Genomic DNA, 13,066 nt, shown 5'->3' on the forward strand with positions numbered 1-13,066 from the left:
AAGGCACTGAAATCCAGCCTGTGTTCTGCTCATTAGCCAGAATGGGCGCCCACAGAGCTGGATCATCCCGGTAGGCAGTGCCCCTATTTCTAATTTTCACCACGTCTACCAGCTACTGGTAGACGTGTCGCTCCAACACTGTCTCTGTATTACAGTGGAATCTACTGGCATTTGCCCATTTCTCCTCCATGTACCACCCTGGATCCTTCCCCCCTTGTTTGCATGGCCCTTCTTCATGCCTCAGTCGCTAGTCACCACCGTTCCCTTCATCCATGCTTTACTTACCTCTCGCTTATGTCCCTGCAGCCATCCCTAAACTCTAGATTCATTGTTCCTACAATGCCATTCCTCTGACCAACTTGTTAAAATATATAGATTCCCTAGAGATTTTGAGCTGTCAGTCTGAGTGGGGGCCTGGAATCTGCATTCAAAGCCAACTCCCCAGGGGCTCTTAGGTAGGGCCCTGTGTCACCTCTGGACATCTGACACCTAGGTGATTCTCACTGTGCCTCTTGCCTCCATCAGTCCTCACCTGTCACAAACATAGCCCCAGTTCCTTCCAAGAAATGCTGATCCCCACATTACTCCTTGCTGAAGAATAGTTCTCAGTTTTCAGTTAATTTGCCTCCAGATTTCAAACTTCTCAGACTGAAATTGGAAGGTCCCTGGTCCCTTTTCCCCCATCAGACTCCCCTCCTCATCTCTCTGCCCTGTGTCTGTTCCAGGCATGCTGAGCTATGCAGCCCTCTCCCTCCACCCCCTGCTCCTCCCACCCCCCACCCAGCCTTTGCCTTTCATGGTCCTCTGCTTTCTAAAGGCTTTGGTGCTGACACTGCCCCAGCTAGTGACCTGCTTCGTCTGCGTACACCTGCCATCTCTTTGCTGGGTTTACCATCGTTATGGTTACAGTTTGGGGTACACTCAGATATATCCCACTTCTGGGAGCTTTAATGTTTACTGCTGGTGCCTCCAGGCTTTGCTGGACCCTCAGAGGGCCAGCACTGCTAAGCACAGCCAACCTGGGCTCCCCTGCAGGTGTCCACAGGTTTCCAGTGCAACAACATGATGTCAGCCCTGCCCAGCAACTTCCTTGACCGCCTGCTCTCCACGGCCCTCATGGAGGACGCAGAGATCCGTCTATTCGTTCTAGAGATTCTGATCAGTTTCATTGATCGTCATGGCAACCGCCACAAGTTCTCTACCATCAGGTGAACTCGGGGTCTCCATTTCAGTTGATGTGTAATGGGGGAGAAGACTCCCGAGAGGGCCTCACACCAGGTGGGAGGACAGTTTGGATGTCCTGTGAGACCCCTGGAGTCCTGCCAGGGGAGGAGAGAGAGGGGTTGAGGCTCAGGGACATGGATTGGAGATTTGGGAGATGAGGAGCAGCTACTAAAGGGAGTTTTCAGGTGGGAAGAAAAAAAGCGGGTACAGGGTCATCAATAGAGACTGGGCAGATGTCAGAGAAAGAAAGGGAAGAAGAGAAAAATCTGGATCAATGTTTATGAAAAGAGGAGAGGAATTTGAGAACTTGGGAGAGAGTGGAGCTTGGCTTAAGAACCAGGGCTGGAGGGCTCTGGGAGGGAGCTGGCCCAGGTGGGGTCTGTGGAACAGGTAAGTGTGTTGGATAAAATGACGACACCATGTGAGCTCTGAGTGGCCTCATACAAGGGCTAAGGTGGCCCCGGGCTCTCATCACCCCTCCAGCACCCTTGGTGACATCTCTGTCCTGAAGCTGAAAGTGGACAAGTGCTCCCGACAGGACACTGTCTTCATGAAGAAGGTTAGCAAGCACAGCCTCAAGACACAGTGAGCCCCGGGCGGGTCAGGTCAGGGTTGGGCCCCACCTTCCAGTGCCCCAGCCATCAGCCACCACTGCCTCCAGAGCCTGCCTCCTCCCACTCTGACTGTGCTTACTTAGGATGACCCGCCAACCCCTGGGGGGGGGGGGTCAAGCCCCCTAGATCATCCTCACGCCCAGGCCTGGTGAGCCAGCCTGAGTCCATCAACTGAGATCTGCTTGTAAAACTAGATCTGGGCAGCAGCTTCTGCCGCAGCTTCAGGGGGCCCATCTCTCCCTAAACACAGTTCCTGGAGGGGCTCACTTCCACGGGGTCTCCCTGAGGGTGGAAGTGGGGTACACACATCTATCCCCCCCCTTTCAGACTGGCCTTCCTCCCTTCTTGCCTCTCCTGTCCCCACCCTGCCCTTTTTCTGCCCTTACTCCCACCACAGCACTCCCAGCAGCTCTATCGACACATCTACCTGAGCTGTAAGGCGGAATCGAATATCCAGAAGCACTATGAGGCTCTCTACGGCTTGCTGGCGCTCATCAGCATCGAGCTGGCCAACGAGGAGGTGGTGGTGGACCTCATCCGCCTGGTGCTGGCTGTTCAGGTGGGGCCAGCGTGGACAGCACAGAAGGGTCGGGCTCAGGCAGGGGGACCTGTTTGGGCCAAGCACTGATGAGAGGGCCAAGCGGCAACAGGTTAGTTGTTATGGCGCCTCGGTGGCCATCGCTCCACAGAGACCACAGCCATGGTGGAACCACCAAGGGATGCTTCATCCATCAACTTCAGCCTATTTTCCTCACTAAAGGAGGGACACAGGGAACAGGCCTGCCTAAAACATGCCTGAGCCCCAAATATTTTAAGTGTCTTGCTGGATAGAACCCCAAGGATTTCTGAGAGGGTGCTTATAAGCTCTGAGTGATCCCAGAACAAATCTAAAGATCACTTAGTTCCCACACCTGCCTTGCTTCAGAGCCTTAAACACTTATGACAAATACTTTGTTCCCAGTTCTGTCCCCACATCCAGGGCCTATAGATTCCCAAGCCTCCCCGGTGACTTGGGCAGCCAATGAGGCCACCGTATGGCACTTCAGGCTTTGGGGGTCTGTCTGGGAGGCAGTTTACTGCCAAGGATGCTGGGAATCCGGTGGGCCCTTTAGGCCTCAAAGGCCAGGGTCTGCAAGTCCTGCAGCCAGGTGGGCATCACCATCTGAACGGAGGCCTAGGAATTCAGTAGTGCCATCCCAGACCATATGCTTGGCAGTGCTCAGGGCTGCACGGCAAGTTTTATAAACCAATATTACCTCACTAATCTTTATTTAAAAAAAAAAAAAAAAAAGAGCCCCGAACAATCAGCCCCGATGCTAGGATCGTCTTCACTCTGCTCACCCACAAGAGCTAGAATTTGAGATTCCTTTGTGTCCCAGTTCCCTCGTAACCCCCACACCTTTTTCAACATGTGAACCCAGCTTAGCAAGCCAAGCCAGTCCTCAAAAACTCACCCCAGGTCTTTAGTGAAGGAAACAGCCTCCTAGTGCTGGGGTTCGTGGCAAAGTGTGGGCGGTCACGGTGTCTAAGCTGGAGCTGCAGAGCGGGCACTAGATGCCATCACCTCCATATTCAAGAATTTAAGAGCCTTCTGCTCATAGATTGTTCTAGGGACCACTCATTCCAGCTTTAACATGGATAATTTCCTTGCCCCAGGAAGTCTGGGGCAAATGCTAGAAAAGGCTCAGTCTAGAGAAGTGAGCCATCTCAAAAGAAGGGGTGGGGGCATGGAGGGTGGGCACCAGTTTAGCTTGTCAGGGAGAAACTCCCAAGGCCCATCTTTGTCGCTCCAGGACGTGGCCCAGGTCAACGAGGAGAACTTGCCCGTGTACAACCGCTGTGCCCTCTACGCGCTGGGCGCCGCCTACCTGAACCTCATCAGCCAGCTCACTACGGTGCCCGCCTTCTGCCAGCACATCCACGAGGTGGGTTCCTCAAGACCTGGAGAGCCGGGGAGGGCCATGACTGGGGTGTCCTTAGAACTCTCCCTTCTTTGCCTGCCCCCCGTGCTTAGTATAGGTGGAGGGCAAGTGCTGACATAGGAACTCGTCAGGTGAGAAGTCACTGGCACGCCTCATTAAGTGGTCGATGATGCTCCAGTATTACCTAATACCGAATATGATCAAATGCTGTCAGATGTCAGAAAAAGACATTTGAAAACATGCTGGAGTATTTGCAGGTAGAATATGATGCCTAGGACGGACTGTAAAATATTAGCAAAACAAGCTATAAAAAAATAAAAGGCCCCCCAATTTCAGCTGGCTGGCAGACTGGGGGGGCATGGAAGAGGGTGCTGAGCACTGTGCCAAAGACCTCCCCAAGGGAGGCAGGTCCTTTCGAGCCTAAGGGATGATGAGGGAGTGCAGGAAAGTCAGTGCCCGGACAACCTCATTGTGAAAATAGCGGCAGCATTGCGTGTGCACCTCCTGCACACACGTGCGTGCCAACTGTGCCCCGATTTCTCACCTTCATAATAACATTCACCATTCTCATCAGAAGTTTGCAAAGGAGACAGGGACACTGAAGATGTCCTGTCCATCCGGGAGGTTTTGCAGTGGGCTTGGGAAGTGGCGCGCCTGCACTCCCTTTTTCATGTTTAAATAGGAAACAGGACTGTCTCCCAGGAGCAAGACGCCGCAACCTCTGGGGGCTTGGCTCCCTGCACGGGGAGGACATGCAGGGCATGTTGGTGGCAATGGGTTCCTCGGGGTGCTCTGCGTAGTGCTGCTGAGCTGGCTCTCCCTCAGCCTGGCTGCAGGGTGCTCCACCGCATGGTGCGGGGGGGAGGAAACACTGAGAGGACCCAACTCTGACAGGATTCCTTCCCAACTCCAGGTGATAGAGACCAGGAAGAAGGAGGCTCCGTACATGCTCCCCGAGGACGTGTTTGTGGAGAAGCCCAGGTGAGGAGACACACGCGTGCTCAAAGCCACCCAAAGCAGCCGAGGAAGAAGACAGGGGGTCTGAAGACAGGGGCTTAGTCTCCTCTGGGCTCAAGGGCAGAAAGTGGACCCTGCCTGGGACTCTGAAGCCCTGGGTCAAGGTCCACCCCCTCACCTGACTGAAAGTCACGCCTGGCGCAGGCACTGAGCTGTCCCTGAGGGTTGGATGTGATGTGAGTGTGTGACTCAGCCTCCGGGGGGCTCTCTGGCCAGACCCTGGGACTGCATCCTGGGGGCGTTGTTCCTGATGAGAAGCTGGACCCCAGGGGTATCAGTACCACTTCAGCATCAGCGGCACTGCAGGAAAAGACATCCTAAAGAAACGAAATGTCCAACAGTGAGGAATTAAGACTCACCCGCACAGTAGACGCCTGGGAGACGGGCACGCATGCAAAGTAGTCGCTGCAAGAGAGGTGGATGGGATGGATGACAGCCCAGGTAGGCGGGGCAGGCAGTGTGTGTGTGTGGATATGGGTGCGTGGATGTGGCTGAAGGATTCTGCCCCTCTCCAGAAAGGATGCACGCTTCTCCAGAAAGTGGAACTGGGGGTGATTTCTTTTTCTTTTGCTTCTCTGTCATTTGAACAATGAGCATTAGTTTTGTAACAAGGAACGTCATTGGTAAATCACCCCGCTACCCTGCGTTCTAACTCGTCTCTTCCCTCTGTTGATGTCCAGGCTGTCTCAAAACCTCGAAGGAGTGGTGATTGAGTTTCTCTTCCGCCAGAGCAAGATCAGTGAAGTCCTGGGGGGCAGTGGCTACAATGCAGACAGGCTCTGCCTGCCCTACATCCCTCAGCTGACAGGTAAGCACTCAGGCCAAGGGCTTCCAAGCCTGCCTCTGGCTCTTGGCCAGGAAGGCCCTGAGTGTCAGCAACTTGTAGGCCACCTTCCATGGCACCCTGGATGTCACAGAAGGTTCTGAGAGGCACAGTAGGCATCCTTGGTGAGAGTCTTGATTTTCCCACACTCTCCTCGTGGACACAGGATCCTTGGAAGTAACTGGCCCACAAGACAGCCTGGCCTGTGGATGGGAGAACCCTACTGTGCTGGAAAGGGCATAGAATCAGAGGCCCAGCTGCCTGCAGCTTCTTGAAAAGTCTTGGACAAGTCTCTTGGCATCTCTGAGTTTAAGTCTCCTTGGGACTTAAAAATTGGGATGTTAGCCCCCACTGCCTGAGGGGGCTGACGTAGGGGGCACGTGAGCTGATGGAGGCAGCGGCACTTAGTAAACGCCACGCTAGCGGCAGCTCTTAGCCAGTGACACAGCTGGGATGTGGGAGAAGCTTTCTGGTCATGAGCAACTCCAGTGTGTGCTCATCAGTCATTTCAGAGTCTTGGCCTCAGGAGCAAAACTCAGCAGTCTGAGGTGGGCAGAGAAGGTCTGCGGCTCCAACTGTGGCTCAGTGTGTACCGAGCCCGGGAGCACCGTGAGCCAGGCAGAGGATTGGGGGTTAGAGCTGGAGGCGTGACCCTGCCTGGCTCTCAGTGGGGGCTGGGAACTCCAGCTCTGGGCTTCTCCTTCCCCAGATGAGGACCGCCTGTCCAAGAGGAAGAGCATTGGAGAAACCATCTCCTTGCAGGTGGAGGTGGAGTCCAGGAACAGCCCAGAGAAAGAGGAGGTGAGTGTCCTACTTTTGATACGCTGTTCGCGGGGAGCCCGAGGTCCCCCAGGCGAAGGGGCTCCTTCTCTCTCCAGGGCAGTCCATGCGCCAGACCCCTTATCTGCATTATACCTTCTCAGATAATTCCTGTTTCTTTCTTACTCTCATCATATATATTCCCATCTGGAAAGATCCTTTGTCTCTCTCTCTCTCTCTTCCTCTCTCTCCCTCTCTCTCTCTCTCTCTCTCTCACACACACACACACACACACCATGAGGAAGCCATAAAATTGCTTGAAAGACTCCCCATTCGTGATGGAAACAGGCATGCTCCTTGTTGGAAACGGAAGGCCCAACATGAGAAATGAGGGGAAGAAAAGCTCATGGTGTTTCCTGCACATGCAGCAGTGACTGTGCTTTTTTATAGAGAGAGCTGCAGCTGAACGCCCTCCCTTCCCTCTCCTCTTGAGGGCCATGAGCTCAGTGTCTGCTCATATTCACCTATGCTCTCTCCCCTGCCGTTCTTCTGTCTCAGAAAATAAAGCAAACAGGGCCTCCTGGGTGGCGCAGCGGATTGAGCGCAGCGCTGTGGGGCTGTCCGCAGCTTCTGCGGCATGGGTTCGATTCCCAGCCGGCCAGGGAGATTCCCACATGGCGCAGCAAACCTCTCCTGTCTCGCCCGCTGCTCCCCTCAGCAGTGTACTTTGGTCCGTCTGCCTGTTCTGCTCCCTGCTCTGTCTCTGGTGAATCCTCTCACCCTCACATGCCTTTGGCCTGTGCCCCAGTTCTTGTATAAATAAATCTTTCAAAAAAAAAATAAATAAAGCAAATATACCCAACGAGTAAGAGAGAACAAGGAATCAGAGTGGGAACACCAAATTTACTTCCTCAAATGAGAAGAAGCAGGGGAAGGTCACGGAGGCCACGGAGCCAGGAGGGTGCCCAAGCCAGGTGTGACTGTTTTAGAGGTGACTTTCCCCAGGAAGGGGGATACACAGAGGCAAGGGGGAAGCCTCACCTCAGCAGGAAGTGAGGAGGATGCACACCTGGGTGAGATGGGGACTTGGGGTCTCTCGGCACAGACACCCCAGCGTCCCCCAGTTTCTGCCCTTCCGGGCTGGGGTAGCCATGGAGCTCAGAGTCGGCGCTGAGCCTTTCCCCAGAGGTGATTGGAGCAAGAAGTCTTGGGGGTCGAAATCAAGCCTCCCTGTCACTGTGACCTCAATCACTTGAGCAAATTGTTGCTCATTCTCCCACATCACCCCGATCCCCTCCACGTCTTTGCTAGCACCGACGCCCACGTCTGGTTCTCCCTTCCCTGCACCTCTGCTGCATGAGTCACCCACACTGAAGACTGGCTTGTGCTCGGTTCCTCCACAAGCCCCCCTCTATCTGCCCTTGCCTGGTGATCTTTCCTGTCGCCACCACGTGGTTCCCTTGTGCCTTGCACCCGAAATCTGACGGTGCGGCCCGGGGCTGGCGGAAGATGCATGCTCAGGGTGACTGACAGCCCAGCACAGTTCTCTCTTGCGTGTGACTCCCGCGCTGACACGTTGTGCGATCTCCCCTAAATGATGACATCTTGCACGTAGCTGGTGCTCGCTTAGTGTTTGTTGAACGGCTTTATTCCACATCTGCACCTCTGTCCTTTCCTACTCATACATCACATGCCGGCCAAAGCACAGCAAGTACAGCTCAGTGCATTTTCACAAAAGGAGTGTACTCACCCCCAGCTCGGGGAGGACAGCACAGTCACTGCCCAGGAGCCCCCACCCTGCCCTCCTCTTTCCCAAAGGGAGCCACTGGCCTGACTTACGACACTGCTGGCCCTTGACATGAATGGGGTCATTCTCTCCTATGTCTGTTGCTTTCACTGAACATTGCATTTAAGTGACAGGGTGTGAGTCAGCCCCAAGCCTTACCTCAGCTCAGTGGCTAGTGGAAAATTCCTGGAATTAGTCCGGCTCCTTCACTGTTCCCAGCATCTGACCTGAGACCGCACCCATGGGGTACCCTGCTTTGGGTTTTATCTTCACCTCCTGTAATGGCCTCTGCAGAGGCCTGAGATCCTGCGGCCCAGTCCTTGAACCAACCTCAGCGTGTCTTACTGTATTAACTATTCAATCCCCTGGGTGGATACCGGAGTATTAGAAGTCTTCAAAAACATTATTCAGTACTTGAAAGTGACATTTGAGATTATATTTGGCAACTGCCTCCTCTTGTGTCCGACATTTTCTGTTATGTTTTCTGGACATTTTTTGAATTATGATGCTTGCTTTCCTCCCACAGGATGTGACAGGACAAGCTGCGGGGGGTGGGGGGGGCAGTGAGAGTTCTTGACTCCGATGAGCAATTAGCCTCCCCGCCTCCCCGCCCTGCTCCTCAGCTGGTGGCTCTGTGCTGCCCGGGGGGCTTCAGCAGTCCCTGGTGAGAATGCGGGTGTCCTGAGGGTGTCCCCCCATCACAGCCTTCTGAGAAGCCAAGGGGCTTCCAGGTGACTGAGCAAGTCAAGGCTGTGCCCTCCCGGCCTCCCCACGCCACCCTTCTGAGCATTTCTGTCCCCTGCCCCTCAGAGAGTGCCCGCCGAGGAGATCACCTACGAGACGCTGAAGAAGGCCATCGGTGAGTGGGCGGCCCTGGGCTCCGGGGATGAGGAGGGCAGGGTGGTGCTGGGGTGCACGTGAGCGTGTGCAGCCCCATCCAGGCCTGCAGGAGGGACTGAGCACAGACGTGAGGGGAGAGGCTGGAGGCCTCCTGTGAACATGTCCCTGCCACCAAACCAGCCACTCAAAATCCTTCCCCCCAATGCGGCTGTGGCCTGACGTGCCCTCTGGCAGGTCGCCCTTTTCTGCCATGACAGCTGCCTCTACACTGAGGGTAGCAAGCAGTTTTCTACAAACACTTGGGCTAGCTTTCGGAGGAATGGGACACAAAAACAAGCTGACCGGGGTGAGCTACTCAGAAGGAAGTGTGCTCACGTGTGTTCAGTGATGGTGACAGAGTCCTCGGCGCGGTTCCCTCCGCCTTCTGCATTGCCAGGCGGGGAAGTATTCCCAGTGGGAGAACTTTCCCGATGACCGATGACAGATGTGCTTCAAATGCCAAACCTTTCTCCTTTTTGCTGGCACCGGTGTCGTCTTCCTGAGCATGCACGGGGCGCTGCCGCCTTCAGTGGAGCAAGAGGAACACGCTGACTTTGGAGCCAGGAGGAATGTGGAGACGCCTAAATGGCCTCAGACTGCTCCACCATAGGGTTCTTCTGGGTTGGCTTTGCGGCCTCTGTGCCTTTCCATTGCCAGTGTCCCTTTAAATGATCCCCAAAGGATGTCTTTTCCCCAGAACACTCATGGAAAGGTCCCGCCGGCAGGGCAGCTGCTGGGGCTTTCAGAGCCCAGCGTAAGGGTCTCTTACCTAGTCCTGACATTCTTACACAACCCAGGCAGAGTCAGGGAGACGCCTTGCCCTGGGGGCCGAGTGTAGGTTCTGCTCCCAGTGCCCCCTGCCCTGCTCACCTGCAGGGAGGATCTGAGCCGCAGCAAGGGCAGTGCTCCCGGAGGAGTCCTCCCATCTTCCGGGCTTCTCCGGCCACTGCCCCCGTCAGCAGAGGGGAAGCTGGGGGCTGACCCGCCTTTCTGTGCTGCAGTGGACAGTGTGGCGGTCGAGGAACAGGAGCGTGAGCGGCGGCGGCAGGTGGTGGAAAAGTTCCAGAAGGCGCCCTTTGAGGAGATCGCGGCGCACTGCGGAGCCCGGGTGAGTGAGGCTGAGGGGCCGGCCCGTGGGCCACGTGGACGCTGGATTTGGGCTCCAGGCAGGACCGACGCTAGGAGATCTTGGCACTTTTGCCCCCTACAAAGGATTGGATTCCTACCACACAGTGCTTTCCCAGGAACCCGTAACCTCGAGCATCAGTCACACTCTGCCCCAGACCTCACAATTTTCACACAAAGAGGAGGGCCTGGCCTCAGGGGCTCCTATCGAACAGATGGGTTTAAATCATCACAATCCTTGTAGCGAGTGTGTAAGTGCCGCTTACTGCGCACCACGCACTCCCGTTTGTTGGCTCACCTCTCTGAGGCTTGTGCCTTTAGGATCCGCACATTAGGGAGCCACAGCAGGGGGGAGATGGAGCAGGGGGGAGATGGAGCAAGGGGAAGGGGCCATGAAGAGGGAAGATGGAGCGTGGGGGCGGAGCCACAAAGAGGGATGATGGAGCTGTTGCAGGGCAGGGAGAGGGGCAGCCCAAACCCCACAAACCTGCCTATTCTAAATGGGTTCTGCCATCCGCTGCATCAACACAAAACATATGAGACTTCAATGGGAAGGAACTTTAACACAATTAGGAAACAATACAGGAAAGGCAAAGAATCTAGTTTCTAAATCAAGCACCCAAAGTTACCCATCCCCTTGGGGGTAAAAGTCCACCCAAATGGGATTGGCCCAGAGCAAGGCCCCAAAGCCTGCCACAAGTCTAAAGCACCTTCCAGTGGGGACCCACAGAAAAGGGTCAGAAACAACCAGACAAGCCTGGAAGGAAAAGAGCAAAATCAAAATCAAGAAAAAAGCCACCACTGGCACCTCCACACGGGTCTCACCCACATCTGTGTCACCCAGTCCACGACTAAAAGGCAGTTTCTTCACATGTCTCTTGGCCCTATGTTCCTCCTCCAGGTCTCCTTCTGTCTCCATCCTGCTTCCTTCCTTCCTCAGTCTCCTCTGCAGCTTCTTCTCTCTCTCAGCTCCACCCTCCATTTGGGTGGGGCAGGGAACCTGGAACCTCCCCCTTTCCTGGGGACCACCCTGTTACAGAGCGAGGCGGCAGAGCCACGCAGGAGGGAAGATGGAGTGAGGGGGAAGAGCCATGAAAAGGGAAGGTGGAGTGAGAGGGAGGAGCCATGGAGGAGGGAAGATGGAGTGAGGGGCGGAGCCACGGTAGGGGGCAGGTGGCCATGTTGGCAGCGAGGCTCTTTCCGGCCGAGGGTCCTGGCAAGAGGCATGGAACTGCCCGCCCTGGGAAAGAGATTTGAAAGACAAGGCAGCCAGAAAGGCTATTGTCTCTGCTTAAGGAGGACACACAGACATTTCTTGAAATTAATGATAGGCCAGGATTTATATGCCACAGTTTCATCTTAGTAACGATGAAACAGACTTGTCATCATCCACAGTCTACAAATAGCTTATATTTTATTGTATTTTCCCTCAATAAATACATGTAGTTTTCTTGAGCATGTTTCTAACATATGACATATAAATGATAGCCTATATTTATCATATGTATTTGAAATATACATATTCATATATAAGTTTATAGCTATATTATATATTATCTATGTGTATGCAGATTATACGTACACACATAGGCATTAATATAAATATAAGATGGGTAGGTATAACACAAATTTTTCTGGCCCTCTGCGATCCCAACCTCTTGGTGGCATCTTGAGACGTAGATGCTGCTTATTTCATGAGCCTGAATTCAAGTCCAGCTCCCGAACGCAGGCACAACCTCACACTCTGGTATGTAGACTTACTTGAACCAGAAGGAACCAGAGCGAGCATTTTCCCTAAAGCACCAGTTTTGCACAGCCACTCCTTGTGAGCTGAGGAAAGAGCTAGAACTAGCCCTGAGCCTCCTGACTCTGCACCCAGCAGTAAGTGCTGGAAGCAAGATCACATGGTCCCTTCCTAAGGCTGCAGCTTCCCCACCTGCCAGCTGCACCCCAGACAGATGGGCTGCTGTGTCAGCTGCAGAGGCGCAGGGGCCCCTGCCTCACATTCCCTCTGTTTGTGTCTAGGCGTCACTGCTGCAGAGCAAACTCAACCAGATCTTTGAAATCACCATCCGGTAAGTGGCCACCCTGGGCCGGGAACCTCTACCTCTGTAGCCCAGTGTTGGGACCCGTCTTCCGAGTCCTCCTCATGTACCAGTCTTTACCCTCCCTCTGCCAGCCCCTGTATCCAGACTGGGGTCAGCCCCCAGCTCTCCCAGACAAGGAAATAGAGACTAGACAGGGCAGGAGACAGCTCCGTGAAGCCCAGTGAACAGCCAGGCTGGAACTCTGCTTTCTAAAGCAGCAACATCACTGTAGAGTCTACAGAGAAGCTTGACTTTAAGCCATAGGTTCTAGAACAACTTAAAGCTAGGAACCCGTGGAGTCACAAAGTTGCTGTTCAAGGAGAAACCCATGTTTGCTGCCCCGTTTAGATGCCGGGGGCAGAACTGCAGAACCCCTCTTCATGCTTTTCTCCCCTGTATTCCTGCCCCAGCCCGCCCCCAAGCCCATCGGGGACCATCACGGCAGCCTACGGCCAGCCTCAGAACCACTCCATCCCGGTCTACGAGATGAAGTTTCCGGACCTGTGTGTGTACTGAATCCCGAGAGATGGAGCTCCTCGCAGGGTGGGCCTGAGGGACGGGCTTGCCCTTGTCTGCCCTTCCAACATGGAAATCTAACTGGGACTTCAGAGAAGAGGCCACCTTGAATGACAGCACCCCCTCTCTGCCCCCCCACTTGAGCAAGGTGGAATCTCTGCCCTCTGCTTCCTCCCTGTCTCCCCCAAGGGAGGTCGGCTACCTGCCCCTCGGGGCAAATAAGCATCTCACCTGAACCTTTGAACCTTTGTCTCCTCCATTGTGTCAGCCAGGGGCTGAGAAACATGGGGGGGGGGTCTCAGGAGAGAGGCAGA

General features: G+C 54.6%; 1 protein-coding gene across 1 annotated transcript in view; it reads left to right on the forward strand.

Moving 5' to 3' along the window:
- The window catches only part of EFR3B (EFR3 homolog B), a gene marked incomplete at its 3' end in the record, with an annotated part of 44,055 nt that extends 31,303 nt beyond the window's left edge, over positions 1–12,752 (forward strand). Inside the window, exons 12-22 of the mRNA XM_084235180.1 lie at positions 1,036–1,208; positions 1,708–1,783; positions 2,236–2,397; positions 3,632–3,763; positions 4,674–4,741; positions 5,458–5,585; positions 6,310–6,401; positions 8,956–9,004; positions 10,026–10,132; positions 12,175–12,224; positions 12,647–12,752. Of these exons, the coding sequence (XP_084091306.1) occupies positions 1,036–1,208; positions 1,708–1,783; positions 2,236–2,397; positions 3,632–3,763; positions 4,674–4,741; positions 5,458–5,585; positions 6,310–6,401; positions 8,956–9,004; positions 10,026–10,132; positions 12,175–12,224; positions 12,647–12,752 (1,143 nt within the window). The remainder of the gene's footprint in view (positions 1–1,035; positions 1,209–1,707; positions 1,784–2,235; positions 2,398–3,631; positions 3,764–4,673; positions 4,742–5,457; positions 5,586–6,309; positions 6,402–8,955; positions 9,005–10,025; positions 10,133–12,174; positions 12,225–12,646) is intronic.
- Positions 12,753–13,066: the final 314 nt, after the last annotated feature.

Source organism: Talpa europaea (genome assembly GCF_964194135.1).
Source record: "Talpa europaea genome assembly, chromosome: 6".
NCBI lineage: Eukaryota > Metazoa > Chordata > Mammalia > Eulipotyphla > Talpidae > Talpa > Talpa europaea.